The sequence below is a fragment of the Geotrypetes seraphini genome, chromosome 3, assembly GCF_902459505.1.
Source record: "Geotrypetes seraphini chromosome 3, aGeoSer1.1, whole genome shotgun sequence".
Classification (NCBI taxonomy): domain Eukaryota; kingdom Metazoa; phylum Chordata; class Amphibia; order Gymnophiona; family Dermophiidae; genus Geotrypetes; species Geotrypetes seraphini.
Window position 1 is genome coordinate 225,475,812 of NC_047086.1, and position 23,065 is coordinate 225,498,876.

A 23,065-nucleotide genomic window follows, 5' to 3' on the forward strand; every position below is an offset into this window, starting at 1 on the left:
CACCAGAGGAGCCAGAGGAATACTGAGGAGCTGAAGACATGTTCAGCCCGTAATGAGTGAAGTCAATGCTGAGCTTTTTTTTTTCCCCCAGGCCGTTTCTTCTGGTTGGGAACATAATCAGAAATCAGGACTTATCTAGTATGACGACCACTATAGGCACTACCTATTTTGTTTAGGCTTGCCATCCTACATCAAGCTACAGACAATTCTGCTGCTAACATGACATAGGTATAGTTGTTCTATAAAGATCAGAGAAAACTCCAATTGCTAAATTTTATGAGGCCAGAGCAAATAAGCTGGCTATGGGAGGCAGACATCTTACCTTTGTGGCCCCAACAACAAAACTATGTGCCACATTGGCAATGAAGCCGTCCACATGGACTCCTAGATCACTGCAATGAAAAGAAAAAGCAGCTTCAGGTAGAGTGCCCTCCAAGGACAAGTCCTGGCCTTCTCTAGCTCTCTGCAGCTAAACAACATTGAGCATTACAAGCAAGGGGCAGACAAGTCCTGCAAATACATATTATGCATACACGTATCTCTTCTTAGCATAAAATGAAAAGCTTGTATTCACCTTCATAATACCATTGCATAATACTTAACCCTTTCAGGACCATAAGGATCGTAGGCCAATTTTTGTGGTTTTGACGACATTTTTATGGTAAAAAGGGCTTGCAGATGCCAAAAAATTGATTTTTTTTGTGAAATATCATTATTTTTATTTAAAAAAATCACACTTCTGGCTTATGGACAGTGTTGCAAGTGAATCTTCTCGTCAATCTAGCAACGACGCTAATGAATGAATGTCGGAACCAGTTTGTTTACATAAAGGCAGTATCATATGGAATCCGTACATATCAAATTTAGAACTGTAGACTATCCCAATCAAAATTTATAGGATTTTAAAGTTATGGGACAAGTATGTCCCTTGGTCCTGAAAGGGCTACAAAGAAAAATCATAGCTATAATGGGAAAGGGGTGGGATTAGATATACTGCCTCTTTTTTAAAATTTTATCATTATCAAGCATAACACAGTTATCCATATTAAACTTCATAGATCAGAAATACCTCCCTCCCACACACAACAGTGCAATCAATGCTCTAAAACAGTGTTTTTCAACCTTTTTACACCTATGGACCGGCAGAAATAAAAGAATTATTCTGTGGACCGGCATAGGTCCGTGGACCAGCGGTTGAAGAACACTGGATTAAGTTGTGGGCCAGATCCCGCCCATCTCTACCCAATCTCCACCCCAGACCCCGCCCCCATAATAGTACTAATTGCACCTTGCACGTCCCGTGTCTCATCTGGAAGCCTTTCCTCTGACGTTGCAACGTCAGACAGAAGGCTTCTGGTTCAGGCACAGGATGCCCGTAGGAGCCACTGCCCATGGCTTTGTGCACTGAATCAGTTAGAAAGAGGGAGCTGGCTTTTTGTTTTAAGTTTTTTATTGATTTTTTCATATACCAACAAGTGTTATAAATTTTCCATACCAATTGTCTTAACAATACACTTGAATTCTCTATAATGTACTTTATATAAACCATATTTTATATTATTCTTCTTATGAATTTATATAATATATTGTAATAATTTTATTAATTATTATTTAATTATGAACCCTTTTCCCTCCCTTTATTAGATTAATTTCACATAAGATCATCACTCATTATAATATATTATTTATAATGTATAATAAAGAGAATAAACTCCTTACCCCTTCCCTCCCTCCCTTCTTTAACCTTTATCTTATTATGGGAAAAATTAAAATCATTCATTGCAAAAATCTGTTAATGGTCCCCAAATCCTCTTGAACTTATCCATATATCCTTTTTGTGTTGCAAATGTACGCTCCAGAGTTCCACCAAAAATTATAGTTCAATATGTCATAATTTTTCCAATTATGTGTAATTTGCTGTACTGCTACTCCAGTCAATATAAATAAAAGTTTATTGTTATTTGATGAAATTTGACTTCGAGCTCTCATTGCAGTACCAAACAAAATCGTATCATATGTCAAGGCTACCGGATTTTCTAACATCCTATTAATTTGAGGCCAAACTGATTTCCAAAATATTAATATGAATGGACAATAGAATAAAAGATGATCTAATGTCCCTGGTTCAAGATGACAATGCCAGCATCTATTAGACTTAGAGCTATCTATTCTATGTAAACGTGTGTGGGGTCCATAAAGCTCTATGTAAAATAAAAAATCAAGTTTGTCTCATGGAAGCTGACAATGTACATCTTAACCTCCAAGACCAAAGTCGTGGCCATTGAGATGCATTAATCTGATGCTTAACCTCAATGCTCCAAATATCTCTAAGACCATTTTTTTTCTTTTTATGTACAAATCCAGATATTAATTTATACCACATTGCGGCCTGGTGACCCATGGAATCTATCTGAAAACATAAGAATTCCATACTATGATAGTTATTAAGGTTTTTCCATTCAGAGAACCCTATCTGAATGGCCTGCTTCAATTGCATCTATCTGAAATATTGTGATTTATTCAAACCGAATTTATGTTGCAATTGTGAAAACTCAAGCAGTTTACCTTTATTCATTACATCCTCTAAAATACGAATTCCAGCAATCATCCAATGTTTCCAGATAATTTTAAAACCGCCAACTTTGATCTTTAGATTGAGCCATATTGTTTGAGTCGTTGATTTAGTTATTGGAATAGGAGTTAGATTACTTATATATCTTATAGTTTTCCAAGTATCAACAAATATTTTGTGATCCTTTTATAACCTTGGCATTTGAATACTGATAACATGACTCAGACGTAAAGGAAACATTAATCTCCATTCTAACCAGAACCAATCTGGTATATGTTCAATGGGCTCTGGGAGGATCCAATACATACCCTGACGCATAATATAGGCTTGATGGTACCTATAAAAATTTGGAAAATTTACCCCTCCCTCCGCGATTGGTCTTTGTAAAGATACTAGAGCAATTCTGGGGGGTTTTCCAAGCCAAATAAATTTTGTTAACATCTTATCCAATTTTTTGTAAAAAGACCCCTGAAAAAAAATTGGTATCATTCCCATTTGGTAACAAACTACTGGTAATATCATCATTTTTACAGTTTGTACTCTCCCCCACCAAGATATGCATAAAGGATTCCATTGTTCACACATTTCTGACACTTTTTGTAATAAATTTTTTTCATTAATTTTCATAGTCTCATCCACAGTTTTTGTAATCCAAATTCCTAAGTATTTTAATCCTTCTTCTTTCCAAATAAAAGAAAATGAGTCAAATAAACTTTTTGTACAATGTACATTGAGTGGAAGCACTTCTGATTTATTCCAGTTTATTTTATAACCTGAAAATTTTCCAAATTTTTCAATCAATTCAAGCAAATTTGGAATGGTTGTTTCCGGATTTCTCAAATAAAGTAAAATATCATCTATCTGAATGCGGAATACCCTGTATCTCTTTTACCTGTTCTATAGCTAATAATAAGGGTTCTAAAACGATATCAAAAAGCAAAGGAGATAGTGGGCATCCTTGTCTAACCCCCCTCTGTAGAATAAATCTTTCTGAAAAATTATTACTGATATATAATCTAGCAACAGGGGAGCTATACAATGCTTTTATTATTTGTATAAAACCGGATCCTATGCCAAACCATTCCATTGCCTGAAACATGAAGGCCCATTCCACTCTATCAAAAGCTTTTTCAGCATCTAATGAAATAGAGAATGCTTGGTCATTAATGGATTTTGTCAAATATAACATGTAATGTGCCAATCTAGTATTATGAGATGAATGTCTTTGAGAATTTAAAATTTCTATATCTTTGCTTTCTTTTTTATTCATTTTCACAATCATATTTACTTATATTTTTAAATCAATCCCTTTTTATATATTCTATAGATATAAGAATATTTTAATTAACTTAAATCAATCTTCACATGCATTTTTAATTCCATTCATAAAAATCATTTCTCTAAAAATTCTAAAATTAGAGAATATTTAAAAACAAAACATAAATAAAAATTTTTATAATTCATTTTCACCAACATACTTACTTACTTGTATTTCTAAATCAATCATACAAAATCTTCGATAGATATATCAATTTACCTTTCTCTTTTTTCCTGTTAAAAACTAATATTTGCAATAAAATGGGTCAAATATACTTTCTAAATCATTCAATAAATATATTTCTTTAAACCTAAAATATTAGTTTTCACTTTAGAATCGTTTATTGTATTCTATTTATGTTCTTATATATAAGAGTCTTTACTTCCGTGTTCTTCTGATAACATGAACGCCTTATTTTTATCTTTCTTCTCGAGTTTCCTTCTCACTCTCCGTTGACGTAAAACGTGGAAGTAACCAATCCTCTTTATTTCCGGTGTGATCATTTATTGAGGAGAAAGACTTCCTGTTTTCGCGCAGATTTTTATCATTGACTCAGCGTCCACTGCATTTCTAGCGCATTTTCCTTTCCTTTATTTTCTTTCCTTTTCTTTTATTTTCTCTGGAGAACATAGAAACCATGGCACTGAGGATATATTTTAAAAGGTTGTCCCAGTTTATCTTCCAGTCTCGCATGTATATAGAATCTTCTAGGTAAGTCAATGTTTCGTCTTTCCTCCACGTCATTCAGCCATTGACGTGTTTGCATGTACTCCAGTTCCGTTCCACTCTCGTGAATGTAATCATCGTTGTTTTTTAAAGTAAGTTGAAAATTCCAGTGTTCTAAACGGTTTATTCATTTTTATATATTTTCAGAATTCCTTTATAGTAAAAAGTAACTTAAAATGAAATAATTCAAAGTGAAAAGTATTTGATATCAATCATTCCTATTGAAGTATTTTGAATATTCCCAGTTTTTCCTTTAAGAAGTCATTGGTTGTTCACATTGTTCAAGATATTCTGCTAATTTTTTAGAATCGGTGAAGTTCTGTGTTTTATTTCCTAGAGTTACTTTCATCACCGCTGGGTAGAGAAGTCCATATCTAGCCCCTAGTGCTCGTAGTTGGGGTCTTAAATCAAGTAGTTGTTTTCTTTTTAGGGCAGTTTCTCTGGCAAAGTCTGGAACAATATGTATACGTGCATCCTGACATCTTAGATTTTTGTTTTCTTTAGCCAGCTGACAAATTTCAACAACATGTTGATATCTTAATAATTTAAAAATAAAAGTTCTTGGTCCTTTTTATGTAGTTGTTTTTTGTCCCGGTATTCTGTGCGCTCTTTCTATTTCAAGAGGCACCTTGGATTTTAAAGGCAGTATTTTTGGAAGGAATTGTTCTAAGAAAGTAATGGGATCATTTTTTTCCACTCCTTCCGGCATCCCAATGATCCTTAAATTATTTCTTTTTTCTCTATTCAAACAGTCTTCCAGATCTCTCTTTATTATTTCCATCTCTTTCCAGGCTTTTTTGTTTTGTATAACTTCAGCATGTACCTCTTCCGATTTTTCTTTCAAGTGTGTTATTTTGTTATCAATTAGATCAACTCTTTTTGTAAGTATGGCAACATCATCAATTGCCTTTTGAAGTTGTTTTTTGATTTCCAGTACGATATCTTTGATCTGTTTTATTTCTGCCATCATATCTTGATCTCCTTCTGAAGGCAACGGTACTTTTGAAAGTGTTATAACCAACAAACAAGTACTGCTGGAAGTATCAAATAAATACACTAGATACAAAATTACTTCCTATAGTGATGCACCAACTTAGCCGTGCCTCAGTGACCGTGTCATCCAGTACAATGTATCTGTACATTTATTGTAAGTCAACGGTCTGGTCTCAATCATCGGCCACTGGCTATTTGAAATGTTTAAATATATTTTTTTAACTTTTTCAAAATTTTTTAAGAAAGGCTGTCTTAGGCTCAATTTGAATGCAAAAAAACATTATTGAGATAGTACAAGACTTAAATGGCTATCTTTAGCTCAATTTAAATGCAAAAAACATTTGTAAGATAGTGCAAAGCTTAAATAGCACTTATCTTTTTTTCTTCTGAAGCACTGTGAATCCCAACGGGGCCACCGTTTCACCCGTTGTGGCTTCGTCAGGGGATCAAGTAACAGTGCGTTTTTACTTTTGTATGTGCTCCTCACATTTATGCTGCTTAATCCAGCCCACCAGGCCTTTTTATGTGACCCACAGCAATGCTCCCAAACTTCCACTTCTCAGAGCCCAGCATGTCCTCCCTTCCACGCCATCATGCCGGAAAGTCTGCCGGCTTCAGCAGTGATTCGTCAGTGTTGTTCATGGCTCTCCCTCCTGCCTTCCATCCACCGCGGTCCACCCGAGCAGAAACAGGAAGTTGCACGTCATTGGAGACAGACCGCGACAGGCAAAAAGCAGGAGGAGCCACGTACAAAACTCCTGAATTGCTGAGGCCGGCAGATTCATCGGTTTGGCGGTGACATCGGACCGGCGCTGGAGGGAAAGACACACTGGGCTGTGAGAAGAGAAGGACCGGAGATGTAGGGAAAGGCAAGCTGGGCTGTTAGGAGAGCGAGATGAAGGGAAAGAAGTTGGACCCGGGGCAGTGTGGAGGAAAAGGGAAAAAGATACTTGAAGGGAGAACCGTTGGGAAGAGAAAGGGAAAAATGGTGGACCTGGGGGGGAGGGAGGGAGGCAGGCAGACAGGGGGAGAGATGGGATGGGGGAGCAGTTGGGAAGAGAAAGAGAGAGAAATTGGATCTGGAGATGGAAGGGAGGGAGAAATGTTAGGCCTGGGGGTGAAAGGGAGAGAGAGATGCAGCATCTCTTTTTTTTTTTTTTTTACTCTTCCATCTCATTGTTCAGCATCAAGGGGGGAGGGAAGAAGAACAACAGAAAAGAGAGGGAGCAAAATGTTGGACCAAGAGGAGGGGAGATAGAAGGAAATAGGAGGCTGGGAAAGGAGTGAGATGGGAAATGGGAGAGCTACAGAATAAGAAAAGATGGAAAATTGATAGGTAGCTGAAAATTTAAAAAGGAGAAGGATGAGAAAGAGGGCAAGATTTGAGTGGTCAGAGGCAGAAAAGAAAAAAGGAGAAAAGTTGAAAGGGAAAACCCAATATGTTGGAGACAGGGACTAGAGCAAGAGAGAAGAGGAGAAAAAAAAAATGGACAGAAGACACTGGAAAGAGAATTAGAAGATAGACAAAATCAGAAAGAGAAAGAGAGACAAAAGGCAAAATGACCAGACAACAAAAGGTAGAAAAATAATTTTATTTTCTATTTTGTGATTACAATATGTCAAATTTGAAATGTGTATCCTGTATGATCTAGGACATAAGAGAGGAAAAGTCTTTTTTATTTATTTTGTAGCTGGCGTGGGGTTAGAGCGGTTGTATCCCTATACTTCTACTAAGACTAACCCCCTCCTTTGCTGGCACACAGGGTGGGTTTTTGCGGCGGCGGCAATTGATCCGATGCTCACAGAAGGCCTGTGAGCATTGGAGTCACCACCGGCGTTGGGGCCCACACTGTGCGTTAGCAAAGGAGGGGGTAAGTATCTTAATTAAAAATCTGACCCACGACTTAGCCTATGTTTTAGATTTCAGCCCCTTATGCGATTTGAGTTTGACACCCCTGCTCTAAAACATCGTATACCCCTTTCCATGGTTACAAGTGGTTGACATATTATATGTACTTATTCTATACCCTGGGCAATGGAAGGTTAAGTGACTTGCCCAGAGTCACAAGGAGCTGAAGTGAGAATCCAACCCTGCTCCCCAGGTTCTCAGGCCACTGCATTAACCATTAGGCTACTTCTCCACTCCATTAAACCTCATTCAAAGGAGCCAAACATACTTAAGACATTAAATAATGCAAGCCTAATTTCCAAGAAATACACACAACTAGGATACCTTGTCTGCATCATTGGTAGTTAACAGACTAGCCTTATTCAAGGAAAAGAAACTCAAGATGGCCACTTACATTTTCACCAAGTCGCCTTCTTTTAGCAAGCAGTCCTGGTCACTCTTCAGAGGCGAGAAATGGCAAACACAGTTATTTACTGATATACTAGTGGGGAAGGCGATGCCTGTTAAAAAAAAAAAAAAACAAGATAAGAAATCTTACCTAATCACATCCATATATGCTACACTCCAGGAACCCAAGAATGCAGCAAGAAAATGGACTTGACAGAGCAGAGTTGCTTATCTATAAAGCACAGTTACTTACCGTAACAGGTGTTATCCAGGGACAGCAGGCATATATTCTCACATGTGGGTGACGTCATCTACGGAGCCCCGATGCGGAAGCATTTTCAAGCAAACTTGATTGAAGATTTAAGTTTGCTCTGCTGCTCCACGCATGCGTGCCTTCCTGCTCCACTAGGGGGTGCATCCCCTCGTGGTCTCCAGTTCACTTAACTAGCCAAGAAGCCAACCTCGGGGAGGTGGGCGGGTTGTGAGAATATATGCCTGCTGTCCCTGGATAACACCTGTTACGGTAAGTAACTGTGCTTTATCCCAGGACAAGCAAGCATGATATTCTCACATGTGGGTGACCTCCAAGCTTACTGAAGAGGGATGGAGGGAAGTTGGCAATTTAAGCAAATAGATTTCGCAATACCGATTGGCCGAACCGGCCATCGCTTCTGGATAGGGAGTCCAGACAGTAGTGGGAGGTGAAGGTATGAACCGAAGACCACGTGGCAGCCTTCCAGATTTCCTCAATAGGTGTGGACCTGAGGAACGCTACGGAGGCTGCCATCGCTCGGACTTTGTGTCCCGTTACTCGACCATGCAGCGCAAGACCAGCCTGAGCGTAGCAAAAGGAGATGCAGTCGGCCAACCAGTTGGACAAGGTGCGTTTGGAAACTGGGTGGCCTAACCGGTTTGGGTCGAAGGACAGAAACAGTTGTGGGACTTTCCGGTGTGGCTGAGTGCGTTGGAGGTAAAAGGCCAACGCTCTTTTGCAGTCAAGAGTGTGGAGCGCCACCTCTCCGGGGTGAGAGTGGGGCTTGGGAAAAAACACGGGTAAGACGATGGACTGATTGAGATGGAAATCAGACACTACTTTAGGTAGGAACTTGGGATGGGTGCGGAGTACCACCTTGTCGTGATGGAATACCGTGAAGGGTGGGTCCGCTACCAGAGCTTGTAGCTCACTAACCCGCCGTGCGGACGTGAGCGCGAGTAAGAAAATTACCTTCCAAGTGAGGAATTTTGGATGGCATTTGTCTAGTGGCTCAAATGGAGGTTTCATTAGTTGAGCCAGAACCACGTTAAGGTCCCAAACCACCGGGGGAGGTTTGAGAGGGGGGTGGACGTTCAGCAGGCCCTTCATGAAGCGAGTGACTAAGGGATGGAGCGAGAGGGCTTTCCCTTCCAGGGGCTGATGAAAGGCCGCAATCGCACTGAGGTGTACTCGAATGGAGTTGGTCTTTAGGCTGGAATGAGATAGTTGAAGTAGATAGTCAAGGACCAGGGGGACGGGGACCGACACCGGGTCCTGGCTGTGGGAGGAGCACCAGGTTGAGAATCTGGTCCACTTTTGGGAGTAGCAGGTTCTTGTCGAGGTTTTTCTAGAGGCCTCCAATATCTCCTTGACTGATTGAGACACGGGGAGAGCAGTCAGGGGGAGAGAAACCAAGCATTCAGATGAAGAGATTGAAGATTGGGATGTAACAGTGAACCCTGACCCTGTGACAGTAGAGAGGGAAACAGAGGCAGAGGCAGTGGATCTCTGACACTGAGTTGAAGTAGAAGGGAAAACCACGGCTGGCGTGGCCAGCGAGGGGCAATCAGGATCAGGGTGGCTTGTACTGTTTTCAGGTGGACAAGCGTCCGCAGTATCAGAGGAAACGGCGGGAACGCGTACAGGAACCTTCCCTCCCAGTCGAGGAGGAAGGCGTCGGCCTCGAGCCGGTCCGGAGAGTATATCCGGGAGCAGAAGAGAGGCAGCTTGTGGTTGTGAGGGGACGCGAACAGGTCTATTTGAGGTGTCCCCCACCGTTCGAACACCCCTCGTAGGGTCTGAGAGTGTAGTGACCACTCATGTGGCTGGAGGAGGCGGCTGAGTCTGTCCGCCAGGCAGTTTTGTTCTCCTTGTATGTACACCGCTCGGAGGAAGGTGTTGTTGGAGATTGCCCATTTCCAGAGGCGCAGGGCTTCCCGACAAAGGGACCAAGACCCTGTCCCCCCTTGTTTGTTTACGTAGTACATCGCTACCTGGTTGTCGGTTCGGATGAGAACCACTCGGTCGTGGAGCAGATGTTGGAAGGCTACAGCTGCGAGATAGATGGCCCGAAGCTCTAGCACGTTGATGTGGCAGCGACGGTCTTGTGCTGACCACATTCCTTGGGTGCGTAGGCCGTCCAGATGGGCTCCCCAAGCGTACTCAGACGAGTCCGTGGTGAGTACCTTGCTGTGGGGTGGGGTGAGGAAGAGCAAACCTTTGGAAAGATTTGAAGAGTCGGCCCACCAGCGGAGCGATCGTTGCAATGAAGGAGTCACTGTCACGTGGCGTTCGATCGGGTCCCGGTCTTGACGCCATTGAGACGCCAGGGTCCATTGAGGGATTCTCAGATGGAGGCGGGCGAAGGGTGTGACATGGACGGTGGAGGCCATGTGGCCCAGGAGGGTCATCATCTGTCGAGCTGATACCGAGGTCAGCAGGGAGATCCTTCGGCTCAGACTTACTAACGCCTCCAGGCGTGGAGGGGGGAGGAAGGAACGGAGGCGAACCGTGTCTAGCGTGGCCCCGATGAACTGTAGGGACTGCGAGGGGCGTAGTTGAGATTTTGGGAAGTTTATTTCGAACCCCAGGCTTTGTAGGTAGGTAATAGTCTGTTGGGTCGCTGAGATAACCCCTTCCCTGGACAGGGCTTTGATTAGCCAGTCGTCCAGGTAGGGGAATACCTGGAGGCCCTGGGAACGTAAGGTTGCTGCTACCACCACGAGGCACTTGGTGAAGACTCGAGGTGATGATGCTAGTCCGAAGGGGAGGACTCGGTATTGTAGGTGCCAGTCCCCTACCTGGAAACGCAAGAACTTGCGGTGAGCGGGGTGCACTGGGACATGTGTGTACGCCTCCTTGAGATCGAGGGAGAAGAGCCAGTCGCCCTCGTCGATCAGGGGGTAAAGTGTCGGTAGTGAGAGCATCCGAAATTTTTCCCGTACCAGGAATTTGTTGAGGCGTCTCAAGTAGAGAGCTGCACGGGAACGGGGACGACGGGAATCCCGCGGGACTCGCGGGCATCCCGCGGGTTCCCCCTTTGGGTCACGGGGATCCCGTGGGGACGCCCCTAGGGTCGCGGGGATCCCGTGGGGACGCCCCCTAGGGTCGCGGGGATCCCATGGGGACGCCTCCGAGGGTCGCGGGGTTCCTGCGGGGTTGGATGTACTCAGTCGCGCGGCTCTTCTCTCTACCTTCTCTGCTTGCAGCACAGAGCCGAACGGAAGTCTTCCCGACGTCAGCGCTGACGTCGGGAAGACTTCCGTTCGGCTCTGTGCTGCAAGCAGAGAAGGTAGAGAGAAGAGCCGCGCGACTGAGTCGGGAAGACTTCCGTTTGGCTCTGTGCTGCAGGCAGTGCAGGTAAGGAGGAGAGTAGCCTCGCGGTTCGAGTGGCTACCAAGGGACGGGGCGGTCCGCCCCGCCACACCCCGCCCCGGTTGCAGCACAGCCGGCCAGGTCCCCTTACTTTTGTGGCACTTCCCCGACCGACCGACAACAGCCCCGGTCCGACAATCCTCCCTGCCCTGTAGCCGCGAATCTAAATTATCTTCTTACAGCAGCTGTAATAAGGTAATTTAGATTCGCAGTTAAGGGCAGGGAGGTTTGTCGGACCGGGGCTGTTGTCAGTCGGTCGGGGAAGTGCCACAAAAGTAAGGGGACCTAGCCGGCTGTGCTGCACCCGGGGCGGTAGAGAAGGAGGGGGGGAGAAGGACGCTGAAAGCACTTGAAGACAGAGGAGGGAGAAGGACGCTGAAAGCACATGGGGGAATACAAAGGGGTGGAGAAGGACGCTGAAAGCACATGGGGGAATACAAAGGGGTGGAGAAGGACGCTGAAAGGCCATGAGAAGGGCGGGGGGGGAAGGACTCTGAAAGCACTTGTGGAAGACAGAGGGGGGAGAAGGATGCTGAAAGCACATGGGGAAGACAAAGGGGTGGAGAAGGACGCTGAAAGGACATGGGGAAGATAAAGGGGTGGAGAAGGACGCTGAAAGGCCATGGGAAGGGCGGGGGGGGGGAAAGGACTCTGAAAGCACTTGTGGAAGACAGAGGGGGGAGAAGGATGCTGAAAGCACATGGGGAAGACAAAGGGGTGGAGAAGGACGCTGAAAGGACATGGGGAAGACGGGGGGGGTGGAGAAGGACGCTGAAAGGCCATGGGGAAGACAGAGAGGGAGAAGGACGCTGAAAGGACATGGGGAAGCAGAGGGGGGAGAAGGACACTGAAAGCACATGTGGAAGACAGAGGGGGGAGAAGGACGCTGACAGGACATGGGGAAGATGGGGGGAGAAGGACGCTGAAAGGAAATGGGGAAGAGAGAGTAGGGAGAAGATGCTGGCAGGGAAGAAGACAGATGCCAGACTATGGGGGGAGCGGAGAGAAGAAGATGGGTGCCAGACCAATTTGGAAGGGGGAAGAAAGGGAGAGGCACAGTAACAGAGCAAATGGAAGATGCAGAAGGAAGAGAGACAGTGGATGGAAGGAATTGAATGAGAACATGAGGAAAGCAGAAACCAGGCAACAAAGGTAGGAAAAGAATTATATTTCTTTTTTTTATTTTGCTTCAGGATAAAGTAGTATATTAGTTGTGTTGATAAAAATTTATAAACATTAGAGGCTCTGGTAGAAACCCATTTGCAAAGTATGTATTCTTCCCAATTAATATTTTCAAATTAATAAAGTCTTTTTGCTTATTTGTAAATGGTTTCTACCAGAGCCTTTAATTCAGTAGCATAATTAAATGAAATAACTATTTCTGAAGTTTATATGGACGGGCGGGGACGGAGGGGATTCCTCGCGGGGACGGGTGGGGACGGAGGGATTCCTCACGGGGACGGGTGGGATTCCTCACGGGGACGGGTGGGACTTTGGCGGGGACGGGTGGGATTTCTGTCCCCGCGCAACTCTCTAGTCTCAAGTCTAGTATTGGGCGTAGGTCTCCCGTTTTTTTCGGTACCAGGAAGTAACGGGAGTAGAAGCCCTTCCCCCGTTGGTCGGGGGGAACCATCTCCACTGCTCTCAGGCGAAGCAGGTCTCGAGCTTTGGAGAGGAGTAGGGATAGCTGAGTCCGGTTGGGAGGGCAATTCCTTGGGGGGTTGTCCGGGGGAATGGCCCGAAAGTTGAGAGAGTACCCTGATGAGATCACGCCAAGGACCCATGCGTCCGACGTGACTTGTTCCCAGCGAGGGTAAAAGGCTTTGAGTCGACCCCCGATGGGAAGGAGGCCTGGGACTATGGCGGAGGGGGCCTGGCCCCTTCCGCGTGTCCCGTCAAAAGGACGGGGATGGTTTGGTGGTCGCAGGCGGTTGGGACTTGGGCATGGCCCTGTGGTGGGCTTGCGGACGCCTGGGTGGGGGCCGCGAGAAGACAGGGGTGGACTTTTGTGGGTAGCGGCGCAGAGGGGCCCTATACGGCCTGGACGCTGGCGGTTTGGGCTTTTGCCGGACAAGGGAGGCAAACGAGCGTTCATGTTCGGAGAGGCGTTTTGTAGCTGCCTCGATAGTGTCATCGAACAATTCCTTTCCCACGCAGGGGAGGTTAGCCAAACGGTCCTGTAAGTTGGGGTCCATGTCGACCAGGCGCAGCCAAGCTAGTCGGCGCATGGCGATAGCGAAGGCTGCTTCTCTGGAGGAGAGTTCGAAGCCATCGTAGGCCGCATGGAATAGATGAAGGCGCAGGTTGGAGAGGGACTCTAAAAGCTGGCCGAACGTTCCTTGCCGGGAGGCCGGTAGGTCAGTCTCAAAGGCTCTCAATAGTCCAATGAGGTGTTTGAGGTAGGATGTGAAGGTGAAAGTGTAGCTTTGCACCCTAGAGGCCATCATTGCGTTTTGGTATAGTCTCCTGCCGAACTTGTCCAGGGTTCGGCCTTCTCGGCCTGGGGGGACCGCTGCTGAGACCCGGGACGGGTGAGCCTTTCTCAAGGAGGATTCTACTAGCAGCGATTGGTGGGAGAGCTGTGGTTGCTCGAATCCCAGGTAAGGTACTGTGCGGTACTTGGCCTCCATTTTGGAGGGTACGGCCGTGACCATGTAGGGGGTCTCCAGGTTCCTGAAGAAGGCCTGTTGGAGTACCGGGTTAGGTGGTAAGCGAAGGGACTCTCTGGGCAGTGATGGCATATCCAGCTCCGCCAGGTACTCCTTAGAGTATCTGGAGTCGGACTGGAGGTCTAAGTCCAATGCGTGGCCCATGTCTTGGACAAAGCGAGTGAAGGATGGGCGAGATGTCCCGGGGGCCCCGTGCGGGGTCGGGGAACGAGACTTTCGTCGGGTGGAGAAGGATGGGGAGGCTTCCCTCGAGTATCGAGGTTCATGCTCTGATCCATGCTCCGAGGCTGGGGAAGCACTGTGAGAGTTGTCGATCTTCGGCGTCTCGAGGAGCCCCTCGGAGACGATGCCGGAGTTAGGGGTACCGATCGATGTCGGATTGGTGACCTCGATCCGGACTCCCTCGGAGAATACGTCCGAGGGGGAGTTCGGAGGATGCGCGGGTTGGAGAGTGATAACTCAGCCACCCTTAGTGGTCCCGTACGAGGTGTGGGAGAACGGCCTCGTAGGGTTGGTGAACCTCGGGCCTTCTTGGAGGTACGGCGGTTCGAGGTTTCTGTCGTTTTAGCCCGACGTTTTGCCCCTCGGCGGTCTGCGGAGGGGGAACGTCTCGGGCGCCTCGGCGAGGAGTCCGAGGAGGATGGGATGCGGCGAGGATTGCGCACCTTTCCTCGAGGTTGTTCGGTGCGAGGCTCAGGCTGGTCTGGCACATTCGAGGTCGAGGCCGATTGAAACTGGGCCATTGCAGCGGACAGCTCCGACGTGATCATCGCTCGGAGTAGGTCCTGGAAGACGGGCACGGACAGCATCGAAGGCATGTCCACTGCCTCGGTGCACTCCACCGGGGGCGACCTCGTATTAGAGTATTCCCGTGTGGTGGAGGCACGGCCCGAAGGCTTGGAGGGCTTAGACGGGGCTGTAAGCATGGGGCTTCCGCCATGCGTCGACGTTGTCCCCGAGGCTGGCTTCTTCGCTGTTATAGAACCTGAAGAGGGAAGAGGGGACTTACCCGGGGCCGAGGCTTTCTGTTGTCCCGAGGACTTCGGGGTCGAGTCTCGAGGCGATGCCGAGGTATCCGGGGCCGAGGTCAAGGCCGGGGCCGAGGCCGGGGCCGACCTCGAGGCCGAGGTGGAGGGTTGGTCCGGGGTGAAGAGGTCCGCGATGCGGGCTTTTCTTCGGCGGAGGGCCCGGTTCTGGAAATTAGCGCACTGGGGGCAGGAGTCGGTTGGATGAGCCGCCCCCAGACAGAGGATGCACCGGCGATGCGGATCTGTGAGAGAAAGAAGCCGCTCGCACCGGGTGCACTTTTTAAAGCCGGTCAAAGGCCGGGACATTAAATCGAAAGTAGCCGCGGCTCGATTAGCCACGCGGCCACGGGGACCCGGAAGCCTCCGGGTCGTCGAAAACGAAGCAGGAATCAAATAAAAAGGTAAAGAATTCGCGCACAGCGACTTAATCGTGAAAAAACAAGAAAAAATCGCGGTGCTAGAAGGCAGTTGGGGCAGAGCCTGAAAAACACGGCTTCTAGGCTCGCGGAAAATTTTGAACTGGAGACCACGAGGGGATGCACCCCCTAGTGGAGCAGGAAGGCACGCATGCGTGGAGCAGCAGAGCAAACTTAAATCTTCAATCAAGTTTGCTTGAAAATGCTTCCGCATCGGGGCTCCGTAGATGACGTCACCCACACGTGAGAATATCATGCCTGCTTATCCTGGGATAATGAAAGTTCTTCATAAATAGTAGCACAACGTAACCACACTATTCACAATATCATCCTGCCAGATCCACACTATACAGATCCATTCCTCTAGCTCAGAAAGCTTTTGACTTCCTGAGCTTTTGTGAACATTCCCATGTGAACCAGGTCATCCCTATCTCAGTCCATACCAGTACCACTGTCCTGGCATGGAGAACTGATACAAGGCCATATCAGCACACTGATATTATGAGGCCCTGTGAAGGAATTATGAATCATTCCTCATTCCCTCTCCCCTCTTGCCACGTAGCCATTCTAAAGCAAGGGAAAATGTTAGCACCTTGTGACAGAATGCAGAGGCATTCCCCCCTCCCTTCTTGTCACAAGACCCCCTGTCACAAATTAACCCTTATCTTATTCCTTATCTTGTTTGACTAGTCCTTATATGGGCAGCAGACAGACATTGCCTACATGCAAAAGTAGGCCTCTGTCACGCACTGAGTTTAAGGATGATCACGAGGTGCTTAAGGAGTATGCATTATAACCTTTAGAATGTCACATGCTATGTTAAGCTTTTAGAAGTACAGTGGTACCTTGGTTTATGAGTGCACCGGTTTGCGAGTGTTTTGCAAGACGAGCAAAACATTTGCAAAATCGGTGCCTCGGAAACTGAGCATGGCTCGATTTACGAGCACCCCCCCACAATCCAGCACCCCCCCTGAGATCCGGCACCCCCCTGCCTCGAACCGGCACCCCCCCGCCCCGATCTGACCCCCCCGCCCCGATTGGGCACCCCCCCTGCCACGATCCGACCCCCCCCCCGACACAATTGGGCACCCCCCTGCCGCTTCTTACCCTCATCTGGGCACTCTTGAAAATCGGCCTTCTCCTCTGCTGGGCCTTGAGCATGCTCAAGGCCCAGCAATTCAATTGTGTCGGGGGGATGTCGGATCGTGGCGGGGAGGTGCCCAATCGTGGGGAGCAATGCCGGTTCTCGGGGGAGGGGGGGTGAACGCATCAAAGCGAGTTTCCATTATTTCCTATTAGGAAACTCGCTTTGATAAACAAGCATTTTGGATTACGAGCATGCTCCTGGAACGGATTATGCTCTTAATCCAAGGTACCACTTTATTAGATGTGTACACAAGGGAATCACTTTAATGTAACCGTTATAATGTATTCAGATGTCACGTGAGATGGTAGCTTTGAGAATTACATTAGATAAGTAAACAAGGGAGTTACCTTGGTATAATCCACACTGTAAATGCATGATGAAACTGTAACCTTGCAAAGCATTAGATAAGTAATTAAGGGAGTTAAGATACTCAATAAAAGGGTTAGAGGCCTCCCATTTAGAGACGCCTCATCTCAATCTTAGTCCTGTGTGAAGCCTCATCCCTACAGAGAACAGTGGATGGGTGGGGGGGAATTGTAGTACATTCCCTTGCAGTCTACAGGTTCCTGACTGGCTAGGTATGGACACTAAGGAATCTGAGGCAGTAGAGAGTTAAGTGTCTTGCCAAGTGATACCAAAAGGAAAGGAGTTTGATATTCAAGGCTGTGAGAATTTCCAAATACATTCTGTTGTCTATTGAGAAATGCTTCGCCCTTCAAGCAAGCTGCTCCACCCCCCATCAAATCTCCCCTTTCTGTCCTGGGTCTGGGTACAGAGGCAGAGTAGAAGGAAAAAAAAAAGAGACAATGGAGACCGCAGCTGGCCCCAGGGCCTTACCCTGATGTGTAATGCAACATTTGCAGGGAAAACGTAATTGAAAGGTTGCCCCCAAACTCAAAACAGACTGATGACAAGCCAAAAACTTCTTGCATCTGGCTTGTGTCCACTTCCATATTTATTCTAATGTGTAAGCTTACAGCTCTGCTCACATAAAAACACCCCACACAGTCACAGACTTTACTCCACAGGTAAGGACTGGTGCCCACTGGTGAAGCTCCTCACCCTTCTTCATTTCCTTCTCCTTCTTGAAGATTTTGCCAGTCTCCTCCATAATCATGGTATCCCCTTTTTCACACAGGCTGAGAACTGATTCCCCAGCTGTTGCTGCTTCCACGACGGCCCGGAGAACTCCTAAGAAAACAAAGATTTAAAATTAAAAAAAAAAAAAAATTCACACTTTGCACTTCATTCATTTGGAACAGCCTCAATTTAGAATATGGAAGCTAAATAACTCCCTTTGTATACCACTCACTGTTGTATGGAAGGGTTTAAATGCAAAGACAATTCATTTTAATAAGGTAACAAAATATAGCAAGTTTAAATGAAGATGAGTCACCAAAATCCTGGTATCCAGAACCTTCCAGGCTTATTTTCTCCCCAAGTTCTGCCCCATAGTCCTAAATCTAAGTCAGTTTTGAACTGCCATTGCAAGGTAGCTATCTCCTGAAGGTTCAGCAACTATCACAACAATGTTTTTGGCCCAGTAGTTTCCTTGTTCTCCTCCTTTTGGAGCTTCCAGTTCAACCTGAACCAGCATCTATTCAAATGGTGCCATGAGCCTTCACTTGCATTAGCCTTGGTTTTTCCCTTGAACATCTATCTCCACTTTATTCTAGATAGTGGCCTCATCTGCACTCAGTTCAGCCACTAGGGCCCAGATTCTCAAAACTTTAACGCGGTTGCTAAACTGGTTTCCAACGGTTTAGCCTGCATGCATAATATAATTCACCTCAGAAAGGAGCATTTGGGGATCTTCCTCAGCCTTCAGGTCTGAGGACTAAGACAGGCAGGTATGAAAATCACATGCCACAGAGGAAGATGTGGCTGCCGCCTTAATCCATAGGGCCAACGCTTCAAATTGCTGCTAGATGGCAAAAAGGCCCCACTGGGCCAAACTCCCCCCCTCCCAGATGGCAAAGGTTTTTTTAAAACTTTTATTTGGAAAAGAATAAAGAAAGGAAACAGATATAAAGAAAATATGACTAAAAAGTCACAAACTGCAAGAGCAGGAAGGCAGCAGAAAAATTAAACAGCCGTTGAACACGTCTTCTTAGCTCTGTCGGGCAGGAAGGCACTCGCGCATGCACAGTGCGGGCTACTGCGAACTTTCTAAGAAATTAAAGTGGCGATGCACTTTTGAAGTGTCCATACCAGGACTCTGTTGGTGATGTCAGCCATGTGTGAAAATATGCTGCCTGCTTGTCCTGGGATAATCCATTTTACATTTTCTATCCCATCCTCTCCAAAGAGCTCAGAACGGGTTACAGGTTAACATATATAATAAATAGTTAATAAGTCATAATTTGCCATAGTTATAGTACAAGAGGTTTTTTTTGTTTGTTTTTTGGGGGAGGATTTCAGTACAAGTTTTTATTCAAAATTCAAAATCGACACATGCTAAGGATCTAACGTGAATATACATAACATACAGTTTACAGGTTATAATTTGCCATAGTTACAGTGCATACATACTAGGGATCTAATACTAATATGCATAATATACAGGTTAAATTTGTCATAGCGCCAGATATAACTTGGCCATAGTGTTAACCACTCGATAGGATCCCTCTGGTGACTCCCAGTGGTCAGTGACCAGCTAAGTCTGGATGCAAGGGAAAAAATGCAATTGGAGCAACAGAACTGCTCATAACTGAGCATTGAGAAGATGCAGCTAAAGAACTTCCAGCTTTTAACTCTTGCAGCGAGGTGGAAATAACGCTCAAACGTGCAGAGGCCTTGAACAGCGTATTGTGAAGTCTTCCCCCTGATCCAGGGTTGCTATCACTTCTTAACCACTGTCCTCTTGCAAAATGTATAGACTCTGCCAGAGACTTCATTCAGGGATAAGAGTGGCATGGAATCAGACTTGTCAACCTCCCAGTTAAGTCCAAGTCTACATCCTCGTCTGGATGGGATGCTGAGGGGAGAACCCCTGCGCTGCCACCATTGGTGTGCTGCTAACAAAAGCTGAGGATCCTCAACAGTTCAAACATAAGGCTCACAAAATAAAGTACCCAAGCAACTGTGCTTAACCAATACAGAGTTGGAGGGTCCCAAAAAGGGTCTCTCCACCTGGGAATGCACCTCCAGTGGATCCCCAGCCCTGGAGGACTCAGAGGCTGAGCCCAAGGCTCCTGCCCCGTCCCCGTATGCTCTGTCACATGTGGAACAAGGATGCTCCTCAGCAAGCCATCCAGCACAATCCTTTTTGGCCTGAGGAGTCTATTCCAGTCAAATTTCAGCAAAATCAAGGGCTTTTGAGGCAGATGGAAGCTAAAGAAAAAAAAGACTGTTTAAAATCCTAGATGGCTATCACCGCCAGAAAAACTGCCCCAGAAACTGCTCATGGAGCCCTCCCTAAAGGAAAAACATAATAGAGAATGGAGTTTTAGAGGTGGGGGACCTAGGCTCCGGGGTCAGAAATCTTTAAATTCAATTTTTGCCCCCCCCCCTACCACCGATTTTCCCCTTACGCTACAATAGCCTTACTTATTGTGCCATGTGGTGTCTGCCTGCACTGAATTTCAGCTGGAATCAATGAAAAATAAAACTGCCTCACAGATTCGCTGAACGAACCTTGTCTTCTGGCTGCTAGTCTGACTGAAACTCAACCCCAGGAAAACCATACTGCAAAAGTGGGGGGAGGACCATGCAACTGGCCCCACTTTTAGTCATGGCCAAGCCGGAAAGGAGCCAAATAGCCCGTGCTCAAGCTCCTGATTAAATCAGGGATGCAAGCAGCGATGCAGGGGATGGCCTGAGTTTAAAAAAAATATAAAAACAAGCTGGACAGCTAGGTGTCCTAAAGGGCTAATACTGCTAGCAACAGACTTCCACTGTGCAAGTCTGCATCTTCTCCCAGGCAGAGGTCCCACAAAGTGAGAACTTCTGGGCACTGAGCCTCTACTGAGAAAAAATACTTGAAAATAATAAAACCGTAGAGCATATCAAAAACACTTCTGAGCAATTTGCTTGCATAAAATAAACAGAAGGGGCAGGAGCAGCTCCCTGGGAAGGAGGTGGAATGAAAACATAATTGACAGTTTTCTGAAAGCAACTTGCTATTTTAGATACAAGATCCTAGCGTTAAGGACCACTAGACACATTGCATTAGAAAACGTGTATAGTGTTACTTGACATACTAAGTTACTCATATTTTGAGTAGTATCCAATTTATAGCTCCAATAAATGATTAATCAGATGGTCAAGGGGTGGAGTTTATCATGAAAGATATAAAACATAGGTAGGTATGAAGTCATTAGTAAACTAACCCAGGTACTTATGTCAATTAATCCTTTTATGTATTCTTTGATCTTTTGTGTTTAAAGATGCTCTACATTCCCTATATAAAGGGGCTGGCTTTTATCCAGAATTTAGAACATACCTTATCGGCCTTTATGAGTTGTATGTCCTCTTATCTCAATATATTAATAAACAATTGTTAATTCAGAACTCAGGCAAGTGTTTCATTATTTAGTTTCCACAAGTCCATGATTAAAGAGGTTTTAATTTTTGGATTTGCAAGGCCAATCACCACCCAATCCATGCTTGTACTGTGGCAATCAGTTAAACGTACGGTGCTGGAACAGGTCTTACCCACCGGACAGTGCGGCAATCCCCATTTCCCGGAGAGAGAGGGGAACGGATACACCAGCAAAGGTAGTTTTACATATTACATACAGGTACTTATTTTGTACTTGGGGGGGGGGTTGCAACAGAGAATTGAGTGATTTATCCAGAGTCACAAATAGCTGCAGTGAGAATCACAGGAGCCAACACTTCAAAACGATTGGGGACGTTAAACCCAACGGAAGTTACCCGCTCCCTGGACCCAGCCAAGAGATTTTACTCAATATCGGGGCTGGCTCCTATGGTGAGAGCTGGACCCCCCCCTCCTATGGTGAGAACTGGACCCCTCCCTCCTATGGTGAGAACTGGACCCCCCCTCCTATGGTGAGAACTGGACCCCCCCCTCCTATGGTGAGAACTGGACCCCCCCCCTCCTATGGTGAGAACTAGACCCCCCCCTCCTATGGTGAGAACTAGACCTCCCCCTCCTATGGTGAGAACTAGACCCCTCCCTCCTATGGTGAGAACTGGACCCCCCCTCCTATGGTGAGAACTGGACCCCCCCCTCCTATGGTGAGAACTGGACCCCCCCTCCTATGGTGAGAACTGGACCCCCCCTCCTATGGTGAGAACTGGACCCCCCCTCTCCTATGGTGAGAACTGGACACCCCTCTCCTATGGTGAGAACTGGACACCCCGTCCCCCTAGTTCAGAGACCACTGCACTAAGCTCCAGCGCTACTCCTCCACCGTCAGCCTTCTCGGGAGGAACCCAGAGAAGTGGAACTACGAAACGGAGAGAACAGCCGCTTCCTAGCACGACTCCCGCTCGTTAGAACGGAAAGACAACGCGCACAGGAACAGCAGAAGAGGACATGTGACAGCCCCCGGCGCCGCCGCCATGTGCTTCTCGCGGGACACGTGTTTTAAGCTCAAGCACTGGCTCCGGATCAACGCGCCGCAGCCAGGCGCTGGAGAAGCGCTCGCCCGGTAGGGGGGAGGGTGTTTACGCCCGCCCCCCACGGGGTGACTCCAGCAACTCACGCCTCAGCGCGCAGGCCTCACTCTCCCCACCGGGAGGAATCTGAGGCGGCCGGGCCTAGGCCGCCCGCGCCTCTGCCTGCGTGCCACGCCCCCCCCCAACCACACTCACTGTTCGCAATGTCGCCCCCCATCTTGTACTTGGTGACGACCAGATCCTCGGCAATAGTCTGCTCCTGCTGCTCATCTTCGCCCGACATGTCGCCTAACGACTTCCCTCACAAGAGGACGACGGCGCCGCGCGCAGGGGCAGACGGAGGCGGAGGCAGGCCCGCGCCCACAGCGGACCGCGCGGGTTCCGCGGCACAATGGGGATTGTAGTTCAGCTGCTCGTTCGCTGTCGGGCCGCAAACCGACCAGTAGACTACACTGTCCGGCGTGCAGTGCTGCAGAACGGGAAGGGGTAAGAGGTCTCGCTCGCCCCGAAATGCTTCTGCCGGTGCTCAAGCCTTCTGGGGGATGTAGTCTTAGGGCTTGCAGCGAGGCCAGCACACGCGTGGAACCTTACTGCTACCGTCATTACGGGTTAATGCAAGTGCGTACGGAGGTGGCGAATGGAAGACTACAAATCCCAGAGAGCCCAAGAAGGGTAGTACCTATGGT

General features: G+C 46.9%; 1 protein-coding gene across 1 annotated transcript in view; it reads right to left on the minus strand.

Moving 5' to 3' along the window:
• PA2G4 (proliferation-associated 2G4) overlaps nucleotides 1–22,731 on the minus strand; it is a 118,152-nt gene extending 95,421 nt beyond the window's left edge. The window contains exons 1-4 of the mRNA XM_033937501.1: nucleotides 22,575–22,731; nucleotides 17,856–17,984; nucleotides 7,913–8,018; nucleotides 323–392 (exon numbers count right to left, since the gene is read on the minus strand). Coding sequence (XP_033793392.1) covers nucleotides 323–392; nucleotides 7,913–8,018; nucleotides 17,856–17,984; nucleotides 22,575–22,662 — 393 coding nt within the window. The 5' untranslated portion in view covers nucleotides 22,663–22,731. The remainder of the gene's footprint in view (nucleotides 1–322; nucleotides 393–7,912; nucleotides 8,019–17,855; nucleotides 17,985–22,574) is intronic.
• Between the last annotated feature and the right edge of the window lie 334 nt (nucleotides 22,732–23,065).